Raw genomic sequence first — 27898 nt, forward strand, 5'->3', positions numbered from 1 at the left:
CCAAGCTAAATAGAGTTTTTATTCAGTAAAATCATACACATATTAATTTATCATTGAACAAAGACTTTCAAAGTTTATTGGATAAGCAAATAAACAGATTTTCATAAGGCCTCCTACTTCCTTTTGTCATATATGTACACTTTCCAGTTCACCTTCATCCACATTGGTCTTCCTTGACATCCCATAATATGCTCACCTGACATATGTAATATATTTTAATTGGCAACATTTCATCAGACTCCCTAAAGGCTGATTTATACTTCTGTATCAGACCGTGACGGTTTTCATTAATACTTCTGCTTTGTTGTCCATGTCGACGTGCAGTTACACATGCAGGCCACTAGTAGGCAGTGTGGAGTAACGATGGAGTAATACACAGTGTCAAGGCAAAAGCCGAAGAAGAAGAAGCAGCAGCACTGACGGCGGCAAATAGACAGCGACTTTTGTTGCAGCTTGAGTTGATAAATATCGAAGAACAGATCCTTTATTTAAAACTACAAAAAATGAGACTACAACAGAACAGGAGAAGATGCACAGGAAAAACTCCAGTGTTAAATTTACTCTCCTCAGAGATTATTTGAGGCCACACCCAAGAGTGTTGAAATGAACTAAAGTAAATGAGATTATTAAGAGATTCACTGATGACTGACTGTTATTGAAGACACCTAATGATAATGAGCAGAATCACTGAAGGAAAGAGTCACCATTTTAGGTCACCGTTATGGTGATCAGTTTTTGCTATAGTTGAGCTCCTTACCCTTGGCTTTCATATCAAGATAATAGTGATCAAAATTATCACGATTATTAATATTATCACGATTTTGTTAAAATGGGATTCAAGTGTTCATAAAGACACTGAAAACATTTCAACAAGTTTTATATTTGAAAATCAACAAAGAGATAAAACAAGCAGCTCTATGCACTTTTTCAAGCCACATTTTATTCTGTGGCATTTCCTTCCTTATAAATACCGTTGTCAATAGCAACGCATTATAACATTCATGTATCACAAAGGACGCACTCTCTCGTTTCATTCAATTAGCAGATTTGAAGTGTTTCCAACTATTGCAGCGACTTTCTTTTTGCATGTTCTGTAGACAGGGTGACCCAGGGTGACCCCCCCCCCCCAAAAGCAAATACTGATCGTCATAATGGTGACTTAAAGAGGTGACTCTTTCCTTCAGTGATTCTGCTTGTTGTTATCAGTTGTTCATCACTAATGGTCAATCATTACTCAGTTATTAACTTAATTATCTCATTTTAACACTGCTTCAGTTTTGAGTGTGGAGTCAAATGAACTGATGCACTATTAAACTTTTAGAGAGGTGCACGTCAGGCTACGCCATAGGCTACGCGTGCTACACACACCCTACGATGTAGCTAGTCCATAGGTTTCTACACAGAAGTATAAATCAGTCTCAAACTTTTCCCAGGCCTACTGATCTTGACTACAGAAAATGGTATTCACAAGTTGCTTCTCACAGTATTTGTAGATTAAACTTGAATTCAAAATGCTCAGTAATTATTTGATGAGCGAGCCTGTAAGTTGTCGTTAGCCACATGTATAATTTGATGTAATGCTTGTAAAATCAGAACGTCCATGTCATCGTTGGTTTCGATTTCCTCATGGTAGTTCTTCACTGGAAAGACGTGACACATGGGAACTCCCAATCTATTACTGTACAATTCCATCTAGAAGAAGGGATAAAAAGGAGTCAAGCACAAACTTGAATTCAAAATGCATATCATCAGCAGAATATGGAGCCTGAGACTTGAAAATACTTATTTGAATACATAATATACCGTCTCTTTGATTTTTTTGCTGTAGTAGATCCTCTGTAAATTAGCTTTCACCAATGGACATGCTTGATCCACATTTGTCAAGACCATGACCTGGGGCAACGCTGCAAAATATTCGGAATATACTTTATACATAGATTTTTTTAAACGTATTTCTATGTGGCTAGATATTTAAATGTATTTAATATTAAATAAGCTTTATGTATTAACAATGTAACATATTATAAAGATGCGCTAATATAATTATTTTTAATTATCACATTATTTAATATGTAGCAGAAAAGTCAGAAAGTGAAGCTAGAAAAGTGCAAATTAGTCAATTAGTCAACTTTCACTCATAATATACCTCCTAGGAAAAATGTGTTAAACATAAAATGTTCAAACAATATGGTAAATGCATATGTAATTGTTTTAAAGGTGCAGTGTGTGAATTTTAGTGGCATCTAGTGGTGAGGTGGCTCACCGCTCCCTTTCGGAGAGTATAGAGAAGCTACGGTGGCCATCACAGGACAAAGATGTCATAGAGAGTGACTAGTGCTCTGTAGAGAAGTTTGTCCGTTTAGGGCTACCATAGAGACATGGTAGCACAAAATGGCGACTTCAAGAGAAGGGTACAAAATTATTGTTATTTTAATGGTAAAAGACAAGAGAAAGAGAAAGTTTCTGTACTATATACTACTACTAACTGTAATAGATCTAACCTTACATTTAATGTAATTTTACAGTAAAATACCATTACATTTTAACGTTTTTGGAAGTGAAAAAGAACAAGTCGTTGTGTAATTTACAGTGAAAAAACGTATATTGACATTCCCAGAATTCACTGCGTGACACTTCACATTTGATGTATTTTCGTTTAAATAATTGTTTCTTCTTAGTTTTTTCAAATCAGTTTTTATGTTACATCTAAAGTTAAATGAATGTTTATTGCATTCTTAAAATGTCAAGTGTGTTGCCATGATGGTGTTTAGTGTTTGTATGAATGACTATATATGAGTACTGTTCTCCTAAAAGCTTTGATTCATCATGTGACTCTCATCTTCACTGTGATTGGTGGTTGTCAGTATATATCAAAGGTATATAAAAGATATTAGTATTTCAATAGGTTGATCATTTATTATTATTTCAGTTAATGAAATACGGTTATTTACAGTAAATTTAACTTAAATCTGTAAAACCTAAAATGTTGCTAATATATTTTTTACGGCAAATTTCTGGCAACCACAGCGGCCGCCTTTTTACCGTAATTTTACGGGGATTTTTTTTTATACAGTGAGAAATGGCTCATTCTAAAGCATAGTTCCCTTTCATAGGTTCACTCAACACTGCTAACCATCACTATGGGAACACAACGAAGTGTGACGAATGTCTGAAGCCCTTATACCATCACGCCAATTGATTGGCAAGTGACGCTTAGCACCGCCCCGAGAATACATGTTCATATCAGCATGCTAGGTGTCAAATCATCAGATTTCATTCCTCTAGGAATTGGATTCTCTGTGCCCATTGGAAAGCAAATTTATTGTGTTCATAGCTACACTTTCAGAGCAGTTTTTACTCTTAAGCGGACACGATGAGATGCATCGGTCCGTGCGACAGATTTATCACAGGAGGAGTCACTCATGACAGGTAAGTGCAATGTTTAGGCATTCAGCATGCTCAGGCCACGCTTAATACCCTATCTGACTGTCCACACTGCGATAGGCTGCGCCTGAAAGTGTTGCGCTCTAGGCTCGCCGCCTTTACAAAAGGCAACTCGTCTGACCCGTGCCTCTCCGTTTCTGCGGCTGTCGAGGCATCGCACGAGATGGACGCTTGGGGTGACGTTGGCAAGCCTGAGCACATGGAGAGTGAGCAGACGGATTATGACCCCTTTCTCTCTCTATCTCCCCCGGTTGCATTCGTGTGTTCGAAAACCACGACAGCGACGTCCCTGTTTTTTTTGTCCACGACGAAATGCAGCCTATCCCAGAAGCTCATGATTTGATTTTTTTGGCTGTGGCCTTTTTGACAATGCTGTTTTATCTAGAGGCCCTTCTAATTCTGAGGGGCTTGTGGATGAAATTTGTAGTTCTCTCCCCGGAGTGGACAGGAGAAACGTGCTTCACAGTCGTACAAAGAGCTGTTAGAAGTGGTCACTCACGCTGTAGTTACGCTGGGGCTGGAATGGGACAGCGAGCCTGTGCACATCAGGCCCAGTCAAAGCTGGACAATCGATTCTTTACTAGTCGTGCCCCAACCCAGTCCCGTAGGCCTCTACTCTTCTTCCAAGACTTGGAAGCAGCCATTTTCGACGCACATTACTGATTCCGTGGCTGCATATTTCACCACTGTTTCCAAATGATGGATCACGGTTATGCGATGATGCTGGCTGTTGAAGAGACTCTCGTAGCCCATTTCGCACCGACTTTGGCTCCATCGTGGAAGTCACGATGTTGCCTTCCAAACCGTGTAGGATTACTTCTTCTTTGGTTGGTAAATCCTACATGGCAAGCAGCAGCTACCCTTCATTCTATGGCAAGCTGATTAATAAAAGGAGCTAGACGAGGGAGAAGGCATGACTCCTGAGGCTGTTAAAGAGCTCAGACGGGCTACTGATTTGGCGCTAAGAGCTACAAAGCATACTTGCCGTGCAGTAGGATATCCCATGGCGGTGATGGTGTCAGTAGAGCGCCACCTTTGGCTTACTCTCACTGACATCAAAGAAAAAGACAAATCTTTCTTGTTAGACACCCCCATATCTAATGACGGCCTATTTGGAGAGTCTGTGACTACTGTGGTTAAAAGATTGAGCAGCAAAACAGCAGTCTGCTGCGTTTCACCAGCTCATCCCACGTAGGTCCAGGGAGGTTGAACGGCAACCACCTCCGGCTCATTTGTACTCATTCTCCCTTCAGCGCCCAGATGAGGTACAGTGAACCATCGCCTATTGGACCAGACGGTTAACGCCCCTAGTGGAGCACTGGGCCTGCCTGAGGTCTCACAATGGGTGTTACGTACTATTTGCCACGACTACACCATCCAATTCCGCAAAGGCCCACCTCTTTCCAGCGGTGCTCTTCCCACGGTGCGTCCCTGGGAGGCCCTGGCTTTGAGTCAGGAAATTGTGTCTCTCTTAGAGAAAAGGGCTATAGAAGAGATACCCCCCACTCAGGCAAATGCAGGCTTCTACAGTCATTATTTTGTGGTGCCCAAAAAGGATGGTGGGTTATGTCCAATTTTGGACTTTTGTCACTTAAATATTGCGCTCAGAGTGAGCAAATTCATGCATTCTGTCTGAGTGAAGTGACGTGTGGCCAAGTACGGTAACCCATACTTGGAAAATTGTGCTCTGCATTTAACCCATCCAAGTGCACACACACAGTAGTGAACACACACCCAGAGCAGTGGGCAGAGCAGTTGGGGGTTCGGTGCCTTGCTCAAGGGTCTCACCTCAGTCGTGGTATTGATGGTGGAGGAGAGCGCTGGTAATTCACTCCCCCACTGACAATTCCTGCCAGACCTGAGACTCGAACCCACAACCCTCGGGTTACAAGTCCGACACTCTAACCATTGGGCCACGACTGCCCATTTTGAAAGGGGCCACGACTGCACATTTATGAAATGTCTCAGGTTCGAACCGGAGATTAGCCTTAGCTCCTCTGACATTTATGAAATGTATGGACGCTGCTCTGGCCCCATTGTGGCTCGTTCTGTCGTCGCAAGATGATCACGACGGACGCATTACTGACAGGCTGGGGGAGGTTTATCAGGGATGCCCGACCTTCGGAGTCTGGAGCGAAGTGCATCGGGGTTTGCGCATAAATCGTTTGGAGTTGCTAGCAGTGTTTCTGGCACTCAAACAGTTCTTACCCCATCTGAAGGGGTGTCATGTATTGGTCAGGATGGACAACATGACTGTAATATAGTACCTGAATCGTGAGGGAGGGCTATGCTCTCGTCTCTTGTACAGGCTGGCACGGTGTGTGCTTCTCTGGGTGCAGACCTTTCTGTCAGTCAAAGCAGTTCACATTTCCCTCTGGGGATAGATGCTCTGGCCCATACATGGCCCAGGACCAGTCTTTTTGCCTTTCCACCTGTTCACTTGCTCTCAGTGGTGCTGCTCAGAGTGCGAACGGACAAGTAAGACACCTGTTGTTGGTGACCCCTCACTGGCCCTCTCAGATTTGGTTTTCAGACCTGGTCAGTCTGTTAGTTGGCCCTCCATGGGAGGTTCCCCTCAGACCAGACCTGCTGAGAAGAGCAGGTTAAGACGTTCTGATCTCTCAGCTGAGATTACAGACACTATTCTTAACGCCAGATCCCCCTCCATGAAGCGTCTTTATGCCTTCAAGTGTAAGCTCTTAACCTCCTGGTGATCTATGTAATCAACGTAATCTAGACCCAGTTCATTGCCCTATTGATCCAATAACAGCATTTATAGATGGAGGGTGCTTCCATTGGACGTCACCCCCAGGTCTCTCGTTTTCTGCAAGGGACGAGAGACGGCTTAGGCCTTTCCGCCCTGCACGAGTTCCCTCATGGGATATTTCTTTTCAGCCATTGGAGTTGGTAGCAGAAAAATGTCTTACCCTCAAAACTGTTCTCCTGCCGTGACCAAGCAAAGAATGTCTTATTGGATGATTGAGGCTATTTCTGCAGCCTAACACCTTTGTCCAGTTCTACGGTCTGGACGTTAAGATGGCTCCTGGCTCCCAGGTTTTATGTACTTGAGCGGTTGCTTTCCACAGTCTCTAGCTACTCTCAGTTTTGTGAAGACATTATGGTATATCATTCCCATAGTGATGGCAGCTTTCAGTGAACCTATGAAAGGGAACGTCTCGGTTACGTATTGGTTCCCTGAATAGGGAATGAGACATTGTGACTCTGGCCATTCCCCTATCTTTGGGTAGTAGCTTCCTTCGTCTTGAAAATCTGATGATATGACGCCTAGCACGCTGATATGAACATGTATTCTCGGGGCAGTGCTAAGCGTCACTTGCCAATCAATTGGCGTGATGGTATAAGGGCTTAAGACCATCGTCACACCGAAGGTGTTTCGCAGTGTCTCATTCCCTAGTCAGGAAACCAAGGTTGCATACGTAACAGAGAGGTTGTGTATATTATATTGCATTTCTGTTAATAGATCCTCATAAATACTACACACTGCCCCTTTAATGAAGTTGTTGACATTTTTTTGTGTTGCTAAATGTTTGCATAGCTGTAAATTCAATCTGTGTTATTCTTACCGAGAGTTTTAACTTGCATTCGGATATCTCTGATCTTTTCCAAAACACTAGGATCTGTGAATTCGATTCGGTCAGCTGCTAAAACAAACACTACACAGAAGGCCTGATCAGAGAGTGTTGGGTCCGTAACATAGTCTTCATCCTCTGGAGACAGTGGTTTTTCTGGATTAAACTATGATTGATCAAGACAGGCATCAGTGTAAAATATGCTTAAAGACTGTTTTATCAAGAGAGTATTTTAAGGCTCTTTTATTATTTACCACATGACCATTTCGGACGTGGCCATGAATGGCTTTGATGATGTCCTCCACAGGGCATCCTTGCATACATCCTGGTTCCAGTCCCATGGTATCATTGAAGACAACAGACAAACTCGAATGTCCAGATTCAATTTTGAATGGTTTGTACTACAATCACATGTTACATGACATCATTAAAACAAACACAAATACTTAAAGGGTTAGTTCACCCAAAAATGAAAATTCTGTCATTAATTACTTACCCTCATGTCGTTCGACACCCGTCAGACCTCCGTTCATCTTCGGAACAGAAATTAAGATATTTTAGTTGAAATCTGATGCCTCTGAAAGTCCTCCATTGGCTCAATGGTACTCTACACTCTCAAGACCCTTAAAAGGTACTAAAGACGTCGTTACGAAGTCCATCTCACTACAGTGGTTCTAAAATAACTTTATGATTCGGCGACAATAGTTTTTGTGCGCAAAAAAGTGATTCATAACGCTTCGAAGCTTAATGATGCTTTGTTTTGAAATCGTCATCATTATGTAAGTCGTTATTTAGGGTTTTTTTGCGCACAAAAACTATTGTCGCCGATTCATGGCTCGTTGGCTCGTTGACCATACGAGCATCAACGATTTCCACACGATTTCTCCAGAGAGAATTTTTTTTATTTTTTTATCCAGTTGAACTGTTATGATTAATCAAACCAATAACAACCAATGTTAACTATTGAACAACAAAACAATGTATTCAGTATGAAACTAGTGTAGACTATTTGCTTATTTACAAGAATAGATAATCATGCTTTCTGGGTCTGGGTTTGGAGGTTGCCAGGAGAACGGGACTTGCCTGACCGCATTGTGCCAAGTGTAAAATTTGGTGGAGGGGGGATTATGGGGTGGGGTTGTTCCCCACCCCATAACCAGTTTTTCAAAGGTTAGTTCCAGTGAAAGGAACTCTTAATGCGTCACCAAGACATTTTGGACAATTTCATGCTCCCAACTTTGTGGGATCAGTTTGGGGACGGCCCCTTCCTGTCCCAGCATGACTGACCAAAGCGCCGCTCCATTAAGACATGGATGAGCGAGTTTGGTGTGGAGGAACTGGACTGGCCTGTAGAGTCCTGACCTCAACCTCAACTATGGTAGTGTGATCTCGACTGAATCATTGGTCGCTCTATTACCTGACGCACATTCCGTGTTACTTTCACATCATGCCATTCATTGTCATTAAATTTCCCATTGACCGGCTCCACCAGAGCTTGAAACGCCCCAGAACCCAGATGAATGATGAGAGACACCGCCCCGTTGATCAGCGCCAGATTGACGTAATCTGCGGATTTCCCCGTGTGCAGCATCAGCCCGTTTCTCTGAAGCGTTCTGAAGGACAGTGTGATTTCTTCACTGCTGCTCTGGATCGGGTTCAGAGAAAGGTCGTAGCAGAAGTATTCTGAACCTTTGAATGTCGCCACATATTCTTCTTCTATTCCTGAAAACAAAGAAGAATTCATTCATAGGATCTCTGAGGAAAGGACATTCATCAACGACAGCCTGTTATTGCACAACCCTGGGTCAAACTAAATCAAGATTTGATAATGCTGTTCTAAACTTTGGACTTTACCAGACAACATTAAAAGATGTATGTTTGGTGTTTTTGCCTTTATTGTGATAGGATAGTATAGAGTAGACAGGAGGCAAAGTGGGAAAGCTCCGCGAGCCGTGACTCAAACTCGGGTCTTCTCGAACTTGGACCTTCTGCTTTGGCTACATTTCCTGATTAGATAAGACTTTCTCCAGTGTATCATGATTCTCATCCACCATCCACTACACAAGCACACAACAGTACATATATACACTCACCTAAAGGATTATTAGGAACACCTGTTCAATTTCTCATTAATACAATTATCTAATCAACCAATCACATGGCAGTTGCTTCAATGCATTTAGGGGTGTGGTCCTGGTCAAGACAATCTCCTGAACTCCACACTGAATGTCGGAATGGGAAAGAAATGTGATTTAAGCAATTTTGAGCGTGGCATGGTTGTTGGTGCCAGGCGGGCCGGTCTGAGTATTTCACAATCTGCTCAGTTACTGGGATTTTCACGCACAACCATTTCTAGGGTTTACAAAGAATGGTGTGAAAAGGGAAAAACATCCAGTATGCGGCAGTCCTGTGGGAGAAAATGCCTTGTTGATGCTAGAGGTCAGAGGAGAATGGGCCGACTGATTCAAGCTGATAGAAGAGCAACTTTGACTGAAATAACCACTCGTTACAACCGAGGTCTGCAGCAAAGCATTTGTGAAGCCACAACACACACAACCTTGAGGCGGATGGGCTACAACAGCAGAAGACCCCACCGGGTACCACTCATCTCCACTACAAATAGGAAAAACAGGCTACAATTTGCACAAGCTCACCAAAATTGGACAGTTGAAGACTGGAAAAATGTTGCCTGGTCTGATGAGTCTCGATTTCTGTTTCAGAATTTGGCATAAACAGAATGAGAACATGGATCCATCATGCCTTGTTCCCACTGTGCAGGCTGGTGGTGGTGGTGTAATGGTGTGGGGGATGTTTTCTTGGCACACTTTAGGCCCCTTAGTGCTAATTGGGCATGGTTTAAATGCCACGGCCTACCTGAGCATTGTTTCTGCCCATGTCCATCCCTTTATGACCACCATGTCCCCATCCTCTGATGGCTACTTCCAGCAGGATAATGCACCGTCACAAAGCTCCAATCATTTCAAATTGGTTTCTTGAACATGACAATGAGTTCACTGAACTAAAATGGCCCCCACAATCACCAGATCTCAACCCAATAGAGCATCTTTGGGATGTGGTGGAACGGGGGCTTCGTGCCCTGGATGTGCATCCCACAAATCTCCATCAACTGCAAGATGCTCTCCTATCAATATGGCCAACATTTCTAAAGCATGCTTTCAGCACCTTGTTGAATCAATGCCACGTAGAATTAAGGCAGTTCTGACGGCGAAAGGCGGTCAAACACAGTATTAGTATGTGTTCCTAATAATCCTTTAGGTGAATGTATATATATATATATATATATATATATATATATATATATATATATATATATATATATATATATATATATATATATATATATATATATTAGGGATGCCACAATACTCAATATAATATTGAACCGTTCGGTACGGCCTTCACGGTTCAATACGCGCCTGTGAATTGCGGTTTTTCGGTTTTGCATTTAATTAATTATTTTTCTACAAATTCTATAATTTGCCTCCATCCCAATATACTGAACAACGTGACATACATTCACATCACACGTTAGTGGTAGAGTTATACTCACAGAACACTAGAGTTATTCACAATCACTAAAGTTCATTATTTGCATGCGTTTTAAAGCCTTGCCGGCTCATTCGCGTGCATATGCACTGTTTTAACATGCGCTTCTCCGAGATCACCATCTGGATTCAAAAACCCTCACAATCTTATGACAGCGATTCGGGTCTGTCTATTAAACCTTCGTCCAGTGCGATTAAAGCTCATGTGCATGTGAAGGCAGGCGTCACAACACTTTTGGCAATATAGTGTATCATCAGTTTTAATAGAACTAGAAGTATAACTAGTAATAGAAATCTGGTGGAAATTCAGCATTAAAATTAAATACATTTTATTTTTCTGAAATTGCGATCCAACCGAAACATCTGAGAGAGCTACAAAATGAGCTTCAAGCAAACAAGAGTTTTTATTCAGTAAAATCATACACATATTAATTTATCATTGAACAAAGACTTTCAAAGTTTATTGGATAAGCAAATAAACAGATTTTCATAAGGCCTCCTACTTCCTTTTGTCATATATGTACACTTTCCAGTTCACCTTCATCCACATTGGTCTTCCTTGACATCCCATAATATGCTCACCTGACATATGTAATATATTTTAATTGGCAACATTTTATCAGACTCCCTAAAGGCTGATTTATACTTCTGTATCAGACCGTGGCGGTTTTCATTAATACTTCTGCTTTGTTGTCCACGTCGACGTGCAGTTACACATGCAGGCCACTAGTAGGCAGTGTGGAGTAACGATGGAGTAATAATTGGGCATCTCATCTAGCAAAAAAATGTTCTTTAAAAAGTTTCAAAAGATGTATAAAGAAGCATTTTATTGCGGCTTTGTAATTGTGTTTTTTGTTAGTTTGTTTGTTTATTGATGTCTCATGCACTTCATATCGTTTGTTTTTTAAGTATATTATTATCATTTTTCATTTATTATATACATGCTGTAATTAACTTGTTGCAGTTATATACATTCATATATTTACAATTTCGTTTTTTGTTGTTGTTTAGGTGGAGGCTTTAAGATAAGCCCTTTGGGTTTTTTGCCTCACCCTTCACTGTATATGGATTGTACTTTAGTTTTTTTTATTGTGTATATTTTATATTTGTGCAAATAAACTAAAACCAAAAAACCAAAACCAATACACAGTGTCAAGGCAAAAGCCGAAGAAGAAGCAGCAGCACTGATATAGACAGCGACTTTTGTTGCAGCTTGAGTTGATAAATATCGAAGAACAGATCCTTTATTTAAAACTACAAAGAATGAGACTACAACAGAACAGGAGAAGATGCACAGGAAAAACTCCAGTGTTAAATTTGCTCTCCTCAGAGATTATTTGAGGCCACACCCAAGAGTGTTGAAATGAACTAAAGTTAATGAGATAATTAAGTGATTACTTGAGTGATGATTGACCGTTATTGAAGACACCTGATGATAATGAGCAGAATCACTGAAGGAAAGAGTCACCATTTTAGATGTTGTCTGGCTATTGTAACTGACCCAGGCAATCCAAGAGGAAATGTGACCAGGGGCACGTTCAAAGCTCAAACCGGTGCGCAACGTTTTGCAACGGTTTCCGGTTGAACGTCATGTTTCCTGGAAACGGTGTGCAACGGGTTTGAGATGCGTTTGATCTCGTTTGGTGGGTGTGTCAAAAATGACAGCCCAATCAGCGGCAAAATGTATATAAACCACGCAGTATTAAAGAGACAGCTCACACAATGGAAGTAAAGTTGTTTAATGTGTCCGCTGGTATTAGAAGACATGATTGTCGTAAGAGTTTAATATATATATATATAATCAACATGATGATGTATTTATTTATATCTTTAGCTTAATTGCAAGGTAAGTTTATTTATATACCAAATTTCATATATGGTAATTGCTTGACAGTGAGAAAGAAAATACAAGCTATTAAAAAAGTAAGAACTAGAAATAAAATGATTTAAGTTAGAATTGATTACCAGGAGATGAAAAAGGTTCATTAAATGGGATTGGGATGTTGTCTTTTATTCTGGACGGCAAGGGCAGTGATTGCATGTATTTTGCAGTATTTATATCGATTTCATCAGGCTCCGAAAATTCCACAAAAAGAACACAAAGAATGGCCTTCTCGGCTGCCATAGTTACAACTCTTGCGTCAACAGAACAGGGTGTTCAACGCAGCACCGTTACCGTTTAAAAAACGTTTTGCAACGTTTTGTCGGGGCTGAACGCAGCCCAGATGTTATTGGTTATGTTTTGACATAATCATCATGTTGTGACCTGAATCATTGATAACATTTAGAGCCTAATCTCTGAGTTAGATTTACGTGATCAAAAAGGATTGAACTACCCTGTCATTTAGGCCCGTCCACACAAAGCCAGATCTTTCCCTATCCAATCTTTTTCCCCCCTAGTTTCAAGAAATATCTGCGTACACACGAGAGCACTGAAACCGACTCAAAGCGATGTAGTACACATGCCAGGCCAGTGTGTGGCGCTGTAATTCTGCCACAGAAACACTAAAAACAGAGAAGAAGAGTTGTGGCTAGAAGGGGTACAGCAATGGTAGAAAGTGAGGCAAAATCTCACAATAAAATAACAATAAATACATTTGCTACTTACCAGATTGTGCTTTATTAATGCCTACACCTACCCCAACCCTAAACCTGCCCTTGCATTAATGCAAATACAGTTATTAAATGATGCAGTTTTGATGTGCGCATGTCCAGTGGCCATAGCTGTATCCCTTCTAGTCTTTCCCGTGCGGGACGTGGTGTGATGACATCACCGGTTCACAAAATATACGGATTGGCCGTACACACGAAAACACAAGGGTGTCATTTTCAGATTTATCCACTCTCGGACCCGCTTTCAAAAAATACCGGTTTCAGGCTCACAAAACGTCGGATCCGTGTGGACGAAACGCTGATACGGGACAACATTTTTACCTATACAGCTAAATGTGTCTCTGTGTGGACGGGGCTTTAGACATCAAGAATCAGTGTATGAATCTCAACAATGGTGGCCATCAGAAAGCTTTTTGCAGTGCATTCTGGGTGCACTAATCAAAACTCATCTATGGCTTCCAGCATGCATTGTGGCATGAATAAACAATTCTGTCTGGTTTGTCTTAGTCATTTATTTGGTTCTTACTGTTTTCATTTATTTTGGCTGTTTTACGTGAGCTTGTTCTGTGATGTTCAGAATTGATCTGTTTATCTGAATTAGGGATGGGACGGTGTGAAAATTTCCTATCACGATTACCGTGACCAAAATTATCACGATTATTAATATTATTACGGTTTTGTTAAAATGAGATTAAAGTGTTCAAAAATAACTGATGCACACACTGAAAACATTTCAACAAGTTTTATATTTGAAAATCAACAAACAACAGATAAATCGAGCAGCTCTGTGCACTTTTTAAGCAAGATTTTATTCTGTGGCATTTCCTTCCTTATAATGACCGTCGTCAATAGCAACGCATAATAACAGCGCACATCCACGTGTCACAACGGACGCGCTCTCGTTTCATTCAATTTGCAGATTTGAAGATTTCCACCTATTGCAGACCTTATTTTTGGCGTTCTTCTTCCTTATTCACGGCATTTGTTTCCAGATGGACCGTTAAAGAATGCAACACACACGTCTCGCGGACATCCTGTAGAATTCAACCAATCAGAAGATGACTTCGAAACTCCAGATAAGTGTGCCATATGCGTCAGACGCTCAGCCAACGCTCAGTCTGAGGCTGAGACTAGGTCAACGTTAATTTGCCTTGCGTTCGCTATACAACAGTGTGTGATGGTCTCGAGACGACTCGGCAGATTTGAGGTGTTTCCTCCTATTGCAGATTTTATTTGTGCATGTTCTGCAGACAGGGTGACCATCCTCAATTAAGTTTCCCTTGGGTCTTTTGTAAAACCTAAAATATGACCACACCTCAGATTTGGTCCTTTTAGAAAGCTAAAAAATCTCCTGAACGCTGTCACTGCCTTCCGCCATTTCTCCTCGATCAAAAAACAACGCTGCGTCTGCGTTAGACTGACGCTGACTAAAATCACAATAATCAAACACAGTTTTAATGATGATTCAATTTTAAACAATATAACTAACCGTCAGTGCATTTTATCGTGGTTTATCATGAAACCGTTTATCATCCCAACCCTAATCTCTGTTGTTGAGATTCATACGCTGATTCTTGATGTGTGTGGGAGTGTGTAAAAAAATGAAGTAGTTCAAACTTTTTTTTGTGCAGGATCTGCTGTAGCACCACAGGGCTGCTGTAATCAACAATGTAACCATCACCCATATAATCAGAGATTGGGCTAAGAATGATCTCAGTTAATAAGGTCACTAGCCTACATGATGATCATGTCACTATCAAAATAAAACCATTACCTGAACACAATTTCTGTGAAAGCAGTCAGAATTTATTTTTAAACAACCCAACCAAAGCAAACACTAATCACCATAATGGTGACTACAAATGGTGACTCTTTCCTTTTGTGATTCTGCTTGTTGTTATCAGTTGTTCATCACTAATGGTCAATCATCACTCAATTAATCACATAATTATCTCATTAACTTTAACACTGCTTCAGTTTTGAGTGTGGAGTCAAATAAACTCTGGAGAGTGTGTGGTCTGTACCTGAGGGTAGACCAATCACAATGCTTGCAGGCAGCGTAGAACTGACACGCTATTACATTTTTAGAGAGGTGGACGTCAGGCTACGCCATAGGCTACGCGTGCTACACACACCCTACAATGTAGCTACTCCATAGGTTTCTACCAGTTTCTACTTCCACTTCCTGATCTCATACAGAGCAGACGTGCCTTCTATCTGCTCCCCGCTCTGCTTTGGCGCTGATCTTTTTGTCTTTTTTTCTTGACTCCCTGCTTGCTGGACTCCTGAAAATACTGAAATGGAATTAATTAACTGGTCTCTCAGCGCGATTGACAAGATTTTCTCACTGAGGAAGGGTACTCCGGGAGAACCCACCTGCCCGGACGGGACCTTCCCCGCGGGCTACACGCGGGACGCCTGGAACAACTGGCAAGTCCTGTGCCTGGAAGTCCTGTCCGTGGAGGATATTGAGGATTTATTCATAATTGGCATTATGATAGTGGGGTTCCTATTTCTCGGCCTTGGGATTGCCCTGACCTATCGAAAAATGGGTAAGACAGCTGCCAGTAAATTCACCCAGCCGCTGTCTGTGGAAATTAAAGAGTGCTTTGTGGATGTGTGTGACCGACTGAAGGTATTAGATCAAAGAATGACATTGATTGAGGAGCTGTATCGTAACATCTCAGCCCGGACTGCGGAGACGCAGGGAAGAGTGGGCTCCATCGGGGGTCAGGCTAGTGAACTGCTACGCAGTATGTCTGGTCTGACCATGAAATTGGATGAAATGTCCAGGTCCATTCATGAACCGGACGCTCGCCGCTGACGCTGAGGATCAGAACGGATTGATTGATTATGGTCTGGAAAATTACAGAAGATCAGCTAAATGGATTAAGATATTTTCCCTCATCCCATCGTCCAGCTTGTCCCTATCTCTCGGTTGGGAGGTCAGCTTGACAGCTGGGTCCTGCTATCTTGCTTTCGTTCCCTGTGCACGGCCATATCTCCTTTCAAGGACAAGCCACAGAACTGAACTTTGAAAACATCTTAAGTTATGGCTAACATTCTCACACAACACAGGAAGCTTCAAGACTCTTACTCGCATCATACACACCTCACCCCATCCCTGCCCCCCATCCAACCGTCTGCCTCCCCTTTCCTCCTTCCTATCTCCCTTACTATTCCCAACAAAAAATACCATCACGTGACCACGTGTACTGTGTGTACTATGTATGTAATGTTTGCATGTATGCTTAGCAATCTGCATTTCTTTATTTCTGGAGAGCGTGTGGCGGCGCTTTAAATAGCTGCGGCTCGGAGGCTTGCTCCAAACTTCATTTCGTTGCATTGTACTTGTACATGTGTAATGACAATAAACTTGAATCTCAATCTCATCTCATCTCAGTGTTAATTTCGTTGACGAATCATTTTCGTCATAATTTTCGTCAACAACCTTTTTTCACTGATGAAAACGAGACGATAACTAAATAAAAACTAGTGTTGGATGACAAAAACTATGACGAAAATCAACTGTCATTTTCGTCAACAAATAAAAACGAGAAGAAAATGTTTGGGAGGGTCGATTATTGAAGAGATCCAGTCAGAACTGATGTCCTGTGTAACAGATGCACACATTTGATTTGACCGTGCTGATCTAACCGCTGGAAAACACGGCTCTGTTGCGCTTCTACAGGCTCACGCATCCCCAATCCAGCGCTCCAGAGCGGCTCACAATCAATGAATAACACACATTTATGCCAGGCAATTGTTTATGAACTAATGCTGATGAGTAATGACAATATTTACTTTACCATGTTTATATAGTAATATGTTTTAGACGGTTGTAACAATGCATATTTTATCTCCTCATCTGAACTTGAATGAGCTCCTGCAACTGCAATAGTAAGGTGCATTTCAAAATAAGAGTCCCGGTGTAATTCGAGCTTGTTTATCATTAAAAGTCACGCATTATTTATTCGTTTTTTGCTTACACAATAAACTGTATTTACAATCCCAAATCAGAAAAAGTTGGGACAGTATGGAAAACGCAAAAAAAAAAAAAAGTGATTTCTAAATTTACTTTGACTTGTATTTCATTGCAGACAATATGAACACAAAATATTTAATGTTTTGTCTGGTCAACTTCATGTCATTTGTAAATATGCATCCTTTCCTGTCATTCAGACCTGCAACACATTTCAAAAAAAGTTGGGACAGGAGTAATTTAGGGCTAGTAATGAGGTAAAATGGTTAAATAATGATGTGATTTGAAACAGGTGATGTCAACAGGAGATTGTAATTATGATTTGGTACAAAAGCAGCATCCAAGAAAGGTCTAATCCTTTAGGAGCAAAGATGGGCCGAGGATCGCCAGTTTGCCAACAAATACGTGAGAAAATTATTGAAATGTTTAAAAACAATGTTCCTCAAAGAAAGATAGGAAGAGATTTGGATATTTCACATTCAACAGTGCATAACATAATTAAAAGATTCAAGGAATCTGGAGGAATTTCAGTGCGTAAAGGACAAGGGCGCAAGCCTAAGCTGAACAACCGTGATCTCCGATCCCTCAGGCGGCACTGCATCAAGAATCGTCATTCATCTAGAAGCGATATCACCACATGGGCTCAGGACTACTTTGGCAAACCTTTGTCAAGCACCACAATACGTAGTTACATCCACAAATGCCAGTTCAAACTGTACTGTGTCAAAAGGAAGCCCTATGTTAACAGTGTCCAGAAGCGCCGTCGGCTTCTCTGGGCTCGGAGGCATCTGGGATGGACCATCACACAGTGGAAACGTGTACTGTGGTCAGATGAAGCAGTATTTCAGGTATTTTTTGGGAGGAATGGACGCCGTGTGCTCCGGACCAAAGAAGAAAAGGATCATCCAGACTGTTACCAGCAACAAGTCCAAAAGCCAGGGTCTGTCATGGTATGGGGTTGTGTCAGTGCCCTTGGCAAAGGTAACTTGCACTTCTGTGAAGGCACCATTAATGCTGAAAAGTACATAGAGATTTTGGAGCATAATATGCTGCCTTCAAGAAGACATCTTTTCCAGGGACGTCCATGCATATTTGCAAAACCACATTCTGCACACATTACAAAGTCCTGCCTGTGGAGGAAGAGGGTTCGGGTACTTGACTGGCCTGCCTGCAGTCCCGACCTGTCTCCAATAGAGAATGTGTGGCGCATTTTGAAGCGCAAAATGCGACAACGAAGACCCCGTACTGTTGCCCACCATAAGAATTGTTTGCAGGAAGAATGGGACAAAATTACACCTGAAACACTTCATCACTTGGTGTTTTCAGTCCCTAAACGTCTTTTAAGTGTTGTGAAAAGAATGGCAACATTACAAAGTGGTAAATGCTTTACTGTCCCAACTTTTTTTTAAATGTGTTGCAGGTCTGAATGACAGGAAAGGATGCATATTTACAAATGACATGAAGTTGACCAGACAAAACATGAAATATTTTGTGTTCATATTGCCTGCAATGAAATACAAGTCAAAGAAAATTTAGAAATCACTTCTTTTTTTTTTTATTTGCGTTTTCCATACAGTCCCAACTTTTTCTGATTTGGGGTTGTAATTTAATTCCTATTTAATTCATAGTCAGGAGGAAAGACCAATATTGGACACATATTCAATAAAGTATCAGGGTTATAATAGTTCACTAAAACCATTAAACAAATCTTCATTACTTGAAATTAAATAAATGTTAACTGAAATAAAATAAAAAACACTTATTTTAAGCTTTAGCTTAACCTGATATGGCCTACTAACTAAAACAGAAATACAAAGTTATAAAAACGATATAGATGTTTTTAAAAAACAAACAAAAAAGTTAATTGAGCTCTTTCGTGTATTTTTATGTCAAAAACAAAATGATGTCAAAATGTCAGTTCAAGTGACAGTCTGTTATGTAATGCTTAAATGCTTAATCTATTACAATTTAACTAAACTCATTAGATTTTAGTCAACTAAATCTACTGTAGATTTAGTCGACTAAAATCTTATGATATTTAGTCGACTAAAACTAGACTAAAACTAAAAACAATTCAGGTGACTAAAATATGACTAAAAATAAATGTCATTTTAGTCAAAAGACTAGACTAAAACTAAATCGAAATTTGCTGTCAAAATTAACACTGGTTTCTACACAGAAGTATAAATCAGTCTCAAACTCTTCCCAGGCCTACTGACCTTGACTACAGAAAGGGTATTATGCAGAAGTTGCTAATTTGTAGATTAAACTTGAATTCAAAATGCTCAGTAATTATTTGATGAGCGAGCCTGTGAGTTGTCGTTAGCCACATGTATAATTTGATGTAATGCCTGTAAAATCAGAATGTCCATGTCATTGTTGGTTTCGATTTCCTCGTGGTAGTTCTTCACTGGAAAGGCGTGACACATGGGAACTCCCAATCTATTACTGCACCATTCCATCTAGAAGAAGAAAAAAAGGGAGTCAAGCTCAAACTGGAATTCAAAATGCATATCATCAGTAGAATATGGAGCCTGAGACTTGTTAATACTTATTTGAATACATAATATACCTTTTCTTTGATTTTTTTGCTGTAGTAGATCCTCTGTAAATTAGCATTCACCAATGGACATGCTTGATCCACATTTGTCAAGACCATGACCTGGGGCAACGCTGCAAAATATTCAGAATATACTTTATACATAGATTTTTTTAAACGTATTTCTATGTGGTTAGATATTTAAATTATATTTTATATTATATTAGCTTTATGTATTAACAATGTAACATATTATAAAGATGTGCTTGTATGAAGTGTTTTAAATAACATTTTAACTATCACATTATTTAGTTAGAAAGTGAAGGTAAGGGGACCCACGGGTAACAAATTATCAGGATTTTAATGGTAAAAGACTGTAAAAATGCTACGGTTAAAACAGTTAACTGGTTAGCAGAAACTTATACATTATTCACTATATACGGTGAATAACTGTAATAGATCTAACCTTACATTTAATGTAAATTTACAGTAAAATACAGTTAAATGTACAGTTGCCAGAAGTGAAAAAGAACAAGTCTTTGTGTAATTTACAGTGAAAACTTAAATTGACATTCCCAGAATTCCCTGCATGACACTTAACATTTGATGTATTTTCGTATTTTCTTAGTTTTTTTCTAATCAGTTATGTACATTAGGGTTGTATGTTACATGTTGTTAAATTAATGTTTATTGCATTCTTAAAATGTCAAGTGTGTTAGCATGATGGTGTTTAGTGTTTGTATGAATGACTATATACTGTTCTCCTAAAAGCTTTGATTCATCATGTGACTCTCATCTTCACTGTGATTGGTGGTTGTCAGTATATATCAAAGTTACATAACAGTATTTCAATAGGATGGTAATTTAACATCATTTCAGTTAATGAAATACGGTTATTTACTGTAAATATAACTTAAATCTGTAAAACCTAAAACGTTGCTAAAAAGTTCTGTCAACCACAGCTGCTGTTTATTTACCGTACATTTTACAGGGACTTTTTATACAGTGATAAATGGTTCATTCTAAGGTAATAAAAACATAACGGTTCATTATGTAAGGTCTTTATACACCACTGAAAACTTTATATTATATTGCATTTCTGTCAGTACATCCTCTTAAATACTACACATTGCACCTTTAATGAAGTTATGTGTTGCTAAATGTTTGCATAGCTGTATATTAACTCTGTGTTAGTCTTACCAAGAGCTCTAACTTGCATTCGGATATCTTTGATCTTTTCCAAAACACTAGGATCTGTGAGTTGGATTCGGTCAGCCGCTAAAACATACACTACACAGAAGGCCTGATCTGAGAGTGTTGGGTCCTTAACATAGTCTTCATCCTCTGGAGACAGTGGTTTTTCTGGATTAAACTATGATTGATCAAGACAGGCATCAGTGTAAAATATGCTTATAAGACTGTTTTATCAATAGAGTATTTGAAGGCTTTTTTATTATTTACCACATGACCATTTCGGACGTGTCCATGAATGGCTTTGATGATGTCCTCCACAGGGCATCCTTGCTTACATCCTGGTTCCATTCCCATGATATCATTGAAGACAACAGACAAACTTGAATGTCCAGATTCAATTTTGATTGGTTTGTACTACAAACATATGTTACATGATATCATTAAAACAAACACAAATATTTAATGAAGGTCATCAGGGTACCCTGATGGGTCCGTGTACGTTTTGATAGTTTGTTCTCCAATTTGATGTAAATTTGATGCAAACTCCAATTTGTGCCACAGGGTGCCCTGTCTCTGAGTCAGAAGGTCCTTCAGAGGAATCGGCCAAGGAGGGGCTGTCGCGAGAAAAATAAGCTCTGGGAACCAAGTGCTACTAACAGGAGCTTCTCCTCATCCTCCCTGACCTTGCACAGAGTTTGTGCACGTATGTTCACTGGGGGGAACACATATTTGCACAGGCCCCAGGGCCAGCTGTGTGCGAGTGCATCCGTGCCGAGTGTGCCCTCGGTCAGCGAATAAAACCACTGGCAGTGGGACATTTTTGGGGAGGCAGACAGGTCGACCTGCACCTCCCCAAACTGTCTCCAGATCAGCTGGACACTCTCCCGGGAGCGCAGCTCATCAGCCATGCGGTTAAGCACACTGGGGACATTAATGGCCCGAAGTGACCTCAGACACTTCTGACTCCAGAGGAGGAGATGGCGGGCGAGTTGCAACATACAACGGGAGCGCAGACCACCTTGTCGTTTGATGTACGCAACAGTCGCAGTATTGTCCGTGCGGATCAGTACACCTTTGCCCCGTAACAGCCTTTTGAGGCAGCTCAGTGCAAGATGTACTGCTAGTAACTTGAGGCAATTGATGTGCCAATGCAGGTGCAGGCCCATCCAAACCCCTGACACTGCATGCCCATTGTACGTGGCCCCCAACGCATGGCAGAGGTATCCGTGAAAACCACAGCATGCCTGGACACCTGTTCCAAGGGCACTCCGGCCTGAAGTAACAAGGGGTCTGACCACGGGCTGAAGGTTTGGCAGGAGGCCGGTGTGATACTCACCTGATGAGTGCCACGTTGCCACGGCCATCTTGGGCCATCCGAGTGGTGTTACTGCCTCTGCAGCTGCCATATCCCCTTGGAGCCTCTGGGGGGCTTTCCCGGGCCGCTGAGAGAGTCGGGCTCGTGTGGAACCCTCCACCGTGTTTCCCGAACCCTCGAGGCTGGACGATTGGTTTCTCGGGGTGGCCTGTGCTGGTTCTAAGCGCCCCACCCTGGTTCCTTTCTTTCCAGAGGTGCATGAGGAGCTCACCAGGTTGTGGACGGCACCTTTTACTGCCCGAAACTGGCCTAGTGGATCCTCCTCCGTCACCACCCTCGATGGCGGACCTGCAGATAGTTACATGCAGGTTCCTCCCGTGGAACCGGCCATTGCTATGCAACTGTGCCCTAACTCCACATCCAGGGGGAACTCGTGTCTCCCCTCCCGGGCCTGTAGGTACTTGTCCAATCTGATCAGAAAGGCCTACCAGGCTTGTTGAGATGCTTCGTCCGCCTTACATGCCATGGCATTGTTGCAAGTTCATCAGGCCCAGGCACTGAAGAGCTTGCACGAGGGTGGTCATGATCCCTCAGTACTGCGCAAACTGAGAATCTCAACTGACCTCACGCTTCGTGAGGGAAACCTTAATTCCCCTGTGTCCCAGACCGGCCTCTTCTGCAACACGGTCCAGAACTTCGCCCAGCAGTTCTCGGCCGCATAGAAGCAGACTGAGGTGATCAGACATCCTGCCACGGTGGTCAGCTGCTGCGAGGAGCCGGGCGCAAGCAGGCCACCCAGCCCGTCCAGGCCAACGCCAAGAGGGGTGGCAAGGCCGAGGGCAAGCGACCATGAAATGGGCAACCCAGAGATGGGGAGGTTTTACTCTTCAGGAGACGGTTACCACACCGCTCCATCCCCCATAGGAGGGCCAGGTGGAGAATCTTTTGTTCTGTTTTGTTTCCTTGTGGCCGGTCAAACGTCCTACCACACTCATCCTCCCCCTTCGCCAGCGGGCCGCAGTGGATGGTCTACTGCTTGTATGGTCTCAGCGCTCCCCAGTCTGTCTCACTGGCTCATTCGGACCATCAGACTAGGCTATGTGATTCAGTTCGCCCCAGGTTCATGGGCTTCTGCTTCACTTCGGTGAACACCACAGATGCCTATGTCCTGCGTGCGGAGATCACAGTCCTACTGGCGAAGGACGCGATAGAGCCGGTCTCTCCAGCCGATTTGAAGACAGGCTTCTACAGCCCGTACTTCATTGTTCCCAAGAAAACCAATGGGTTAAGGTCCTTTCGCACTGGACATGATTTTGACGAGCAAATAATTTGCGCGATGGTTTAATTTTTTGATCGGCTGTTTGTATAATGAGTGCTTCCACACCGAATCTGAATCTGAAAACAATGTTTATTTTTTTCGTTTCAATGTCGATTTTTTTTAACACTCGCAGCGTCAGAAAAGGCTTAAACCAATCAAATACAAGGAAATAAAGGTCGCGAAATATCCAGTTGATGTCATTAGCCATTCACTCAACATTAACCTTTGCCAGGTCTAGCATTTGTCACAGGATTACAGCTGTAACGTTAGTTGTGTAGATGCAGATGTGTTTGCCCACTGTAGGCTACAGACAACGATAACATCACCTTTTGAGTTAAAACTCGTAGATTTTTTTCTAACCTAACGTTAATTGTGTCCGCGACTATGGAAAGTGAATGTGTTTCCGTCAGTATGTCTGTGGCATTTAAATGTTTACATTGTGACTCACATTGTGAAACACAGCTGCTCCGGATGGATTGGTTCCACAAATTGTCCCACGGACATTTAAAAGTAAGAGCGGAACTGGCCATGATAAAGTTTTAGCTCATGTACAAGATTAGCATACCCCCCTTCAGACTCTCTGTTCTTTAAGACTGGGTGCACCCAAAACCTTCTTCTCTTCGGTCTTTTAAAGAAAATGTAAAGCTCGTCTTCCCTGGATGATGAAGTGTCCGTGTTTTCTCGGCTGTCGCCGCAAACGTTTCGGCGTGTTGGAGCTCTGAAACATCACAGACGTCGCAAATTTGTGTCGCGGCTGATGTGAATGGTTTTGACGTAAACTATTCGAAATATTCGCTTTTTTCGCTTCGCTTTTTCGTTACGTGTCCGGTGTGAAAGGGCCTTAACGGGCAATCTTGGACCTGCGAGTTCTGAATCAGAGCCTTCACAAGCTATCGTTCAAGATGCTCACGCTGCAACGCATTTTCAAATGCATCGGTTTCCAATCGACCTAAAGGATGCATACTTTTTTGTACAAGAGGAAGAAGTCACACCAACACTGACTGAAGAGATCCACTTCCAAAAGGCAGAATTACACAGTTAGTCAGTTACACTGCTTTGTAGAGAGTGTTTTCAGGACAAACCATCCACCACTCGGCTTCTAAGCAAAAAGCTTATTTGATGCAATAACCTGTGTCTCATTTATACCCGCGCTGTATGGCATGAGCACCTGGTGCAATCATTGCATGTGCATTGGCTCGTTTAGTTACACTCGAAGTAGATTGGCTCTCGCAAGCGAGATTCCTATTTGTCGTCCCCGACGTGGCGTTGGGAGTGACCGACTGAATGGGAACAAGATTTCAGCTTGATTTTTTTGGTTCATGGGTAGAAAACGGATAAATGACTTCAAAATTCATTTTCCACATGTAAATCATTGACCAATGAATGGAAAGGGCCGTTTCATTTCCCACCCATGTAGAGATCGAATATTCAAGATGCTTATAATTTTTTTGTTTCCATTTTGTGATTTAGAAGCAAGATTTGGTGATTTTATAATAAAAATATGAGGGGAAAAAACCCCATGAGATGAGTTTTTATGTGATAAATGAATTTTATTTTTTTTTCAATTTTGAAGACAAAAATTTGAAAACAAATGATCTTAAGGTACACGGACCATTTAAGCATAACATAAATAAAAATAATTAGAAAGCACATACATCATAAAAAAAAAAACTTACTTCAACTGTGAAACTTCCACCAGTAGCTCTGTCACACAGTGCACCGCTTGTTATCCGTCCCTTTAAGGCATTATTAACAGAGTTTATGAAACTTGATTTTCCTGATCCACAGGGTCCAACCAATAAGACCCTCAAGCATTTCAGATCTCCTGTGGTTGGTTCAATCCCTTTAATGTCGTTTATCAAGTCATCTTTCTTTTTCGTCCTAAACAAAAGGACAATTATCAGAAAATATAAAATACTTTTTTAGCCAGCTGTCTGTTAAAATGTTAAAATCAAATCATACTGAACGAACCCCCAAGTAGTTTTTCTCCATGGAGCATCGTATTCTGTGAGAGATCATGTTTTAGTTGGCCTATATGACACACTTTATACGCTGAGATATAACGTAATTAAGCAGCTCATTGGTTTTTGTTAAATGAGAGAGACTCACCAAGTTGGGATTTCCTGTTGCCCATTTCTTCTGAATAATGCAAATTCTCCAAAATACAACTTGAAAAGGTTCCCCTACAAGTAAAGATGGGGAAATATGATAAAGTCAGAGCAATCATAAAGCAGATTCAGTTCATTAAATTATTAGTTCACTCAAAATGAAAATTTCCTGATAATTTACATCCAAGATGTTCATGTCTTTCTTTCTTCAGTGGAAAAGAAAATCGTTTTTTTGAGGAAAATATTCCAGGGTTTTTCTGCACATAATAGACTTCAATGGGAACCAACGTCTGAAGGTCCAAATCAATGCATGCTCCCATTGAAGTCTATTATATGGAGAAAAATCCTGGAATGTTTTCCTCAAAAAAACTATTTTCTTTTCCACTGAAGAAAGAAAGACATGAACATCTTGGATGAGAGTGGGTGAGGAAGGAGATGTTCATTTTGAAGTGAACTAATCCTTTAACATCATCCACACCATTGCAAAGGTTCACGTTCCAGATTGGTTAACTTATCGCAAAATAGTGAAGAAGTCTCTGAACTTAGCATTTGATATGTTGGGCCAAATGAGCTCATAAGTTTATGGAATTTAGCTAACCAAAGTCTATATAATCAATTATGTATAAAAAGAAATAAATTAAAACACTGCATATGTGAAAGTACGCTCCTCCTGGACTGTGTGTCAGTTTTTGGAGCATCTAGAATCCACTTATTTGTATGTTGTTAGTTTGTCGTGATGTTTCTTGTTTGAGTTCCTGTTTCCTCTTGTCTTCAGACATCTCTTGAAATGGCTGAAGGTTCAGCTCAGATTGAGATAGGCAGGTCATTCCACCAGCATGGAACAGTCTTTGTGTTTATTAAATATGATTTCTTCATTCATGCGTCATGCCTCTTCAATCTGGATTATTAAATCATGCCAGGACATGACAAGTTTTATTTTACCTCCAAACACACCCAGTGCATCTGTGCCCACTAACTTCTATATTATAATCAAATTTTCAATTCGATTTATATTGAACATATTTAATACTTTAATGAAGAAAGATTCAGAGGAATTGACTTTATAAAGGCAGAGAGCCCACAAGCATTAACACTGCACGACTGTTTTCTGTTTTTTTCTTTTTCTGCTTATCTCTTCTCTACACCCATGCACTAAATTCAAACATTCTACAAAATAGAAAGTTTAAAGAGCACCGTGTAAGAGACAGTAAGTCATTTTAAAGCCATAAAGCATTACATCTAAACAACCCATCCCTCATGATGTACTCACCGTATCCTTCCGTGTTCAGCTATTATATGAAGCCTCAGACATGTAACAGTCTAATTTATACACCTTTACTTTCACTTTTAAACACAAAGACCCATCCCTCTGCTGTTCTGCCTGTTCATGTTTACTCTGCATGAGGAATGATTAAAAAAAAGCCTGGGCATAAAGCTGGGAAAAAAATCTTGCAAATCAGAGTCATTTTACCTCTTTGAATAACCTGAGTGATAACAAAGAAGAAATGGCCTTCTTGTTATTTTGTAACACGTGTTCTGTCCTATTGGACAATGCTGTTCAATGCTGTTTTTCTTAGGAAGGATAAAATTACTTGATTAATAATACAGATGAGAAATAATGTTGCTGATGATGATCAAATCACTCTTCTCAATCTTCTCATGCCGTCTGAAAGCATGTCTCCGTCCTGCACCTTTAGGGATAAGGGGATAGAGCTGTCAGAAATACAATACTAATACTACATATACCAGATGTGGCCTGGATTTGTCGCTGTCTGGGATATTATTTTTAATCAGAAGTTTTAAAAATGGATAGCTGACCTAATAATTCAGACTTTATTGTGTTGTTTATCTTCACGTCGTTTCCTAGATTCCTCAGAATTTCCCTTTTGTGCACCACAGAGAAAGTAACAACACAAGGGTGAGTAAATAATGACAGAATTGTCACTTCTGGACATACTATCAGAGAGACATCTGACCTTTTAGGTCGATTGGCCCCAGCATTACAGTATTGGTGTGGCAGGTGCAGTCAAGGGATCTCTTGCGACGGAAACGGCAAGCTTGGCGGCAGCGAGAGTTGTAATCATAGCAGATAATCATTTTACATGCAGGTACACGTAGACGTCAGTCTGACAGAATGTGAAAGCCCGGCAACTGAACTGAGCATAGTAGTGCTGAGTGCTGATGTAGGAATCTACAAAAGATAAAATAAGAGAAACTACCTGGATTGGA

The 27898-nt window shown here is 41.0% G+C and overlaps 2 protein-coding genes across 2 annotated transcripts; both read right to left on the reverse strand.

The window, feature by feature from the left end:
* Nucleotides 1-7429, reverse strand: LOC307141709 (interferon-induced protein 44-like). Its single transcript, XM_079842102.1, has 4 exons — nt 7289-7429; nt 7029-7200; nt 1804-1904; nt 1-1692 (listed from the first exon to the last, which is right to left on the reverse strand). The coding sequence occupies exons 1-4, from the start codon at nt 7373-7375 to the stop codon at nt 1516-1518; spliced, it is 537 nt and encodes a 178-aa protein (XP_079698228.1). The 5' UTR covers nt 7376-7429; the 3' UTR covers nt 1-1515.
* Nucleotides 7430-18723: 11294 nt separating this feature from the next.
* LOC307141763 (interferon-induced protein 44-like) lies at nt 18724-27018 on the reverse strand. The gene is made up of 8 exons (XM_079842205.1): nt 26940-27018; nt 25671-25744; nt 25533-25566; nt 25238-25442; nt 21196-21342; nt 20935-21106; nt 19768-19868; nt 18724-19657 (listed from the first exon to the last, which is right to left on the reverse strand). The coding sequence occupies exons 2-8, from the start codon at nt 25693-25695 to the stop codon at nt 19481-19483; spliced, it is 861 nt and encodes a 286-aa protein (XP_079698331.1). The 5' UTR covers nt 25696-25744; nt 26940-27018; the 3' UTR covers nt 18724-19480.
* Nucleotides 27019-27898: the final 880 nt, after the last annotated feature.

This window comes from Gobio gobio (assembly GCF_949357685.1).
Source record: "Gobio gobio genome assembly, chromosome: 18".
Taxonomy (NCBI): domain Eukaryota; kingdom Metazoa; phylum Chordata; class Actinopteri; order Cypriniformes; family Gobionidae; genus Gobio; species Gobio gobio.

What these genes read in the sequence shown, in the direction of transcription:
- LOC307141709 (XM_079842102.1), bottom strand. Translation starts at nt 7,375, where the DNA reads ATGGGACTGGAACCAGGATGTATGCAAGGATGCCCTGTGGAGGACATC. An exon ending in ACGTCCGAAATGGTCATGTG is followed by an intron (nt 7,201 to 7,288) that starts GTAAATAATAAA and finishes GATCAATCATAG; the next exon opens with TTTAATCCAGAAAAACCACT. An exon ending in GCAAAAAAATCAAAGAGACG is followed by an intron (nt 1,693 to 1,803) that starts GTATATTATGTA and finishes CCCTTCTTCTAG; the next exon opens with ATGGAATTGTACAGTAATAG.
- LOC307141763 (XM_079842205.1), bottom strand. Translation starts at nt 25,695, where the DNA reads ATGGGCAACAGGAAATCCCAACTTG. An exon ending in GTGGAAGTTTCACAGTTGAA is followed by an intron (nt 21,343 to 25,237) that starts GTAAGTTTTTTT and finishes ATATGTTTGTAG; the next exon opens with TACAAACCAATCAAAATTGA. An exon ending in AATGCAAGTTAGAGCTCTTG is followed by an intron (nt 19,869 to 20,934) that starts GTAAGACTAACA and finishes AATATTTTGCAG; the next exon opens with CGTTGCCCCAGGTCATGGTC.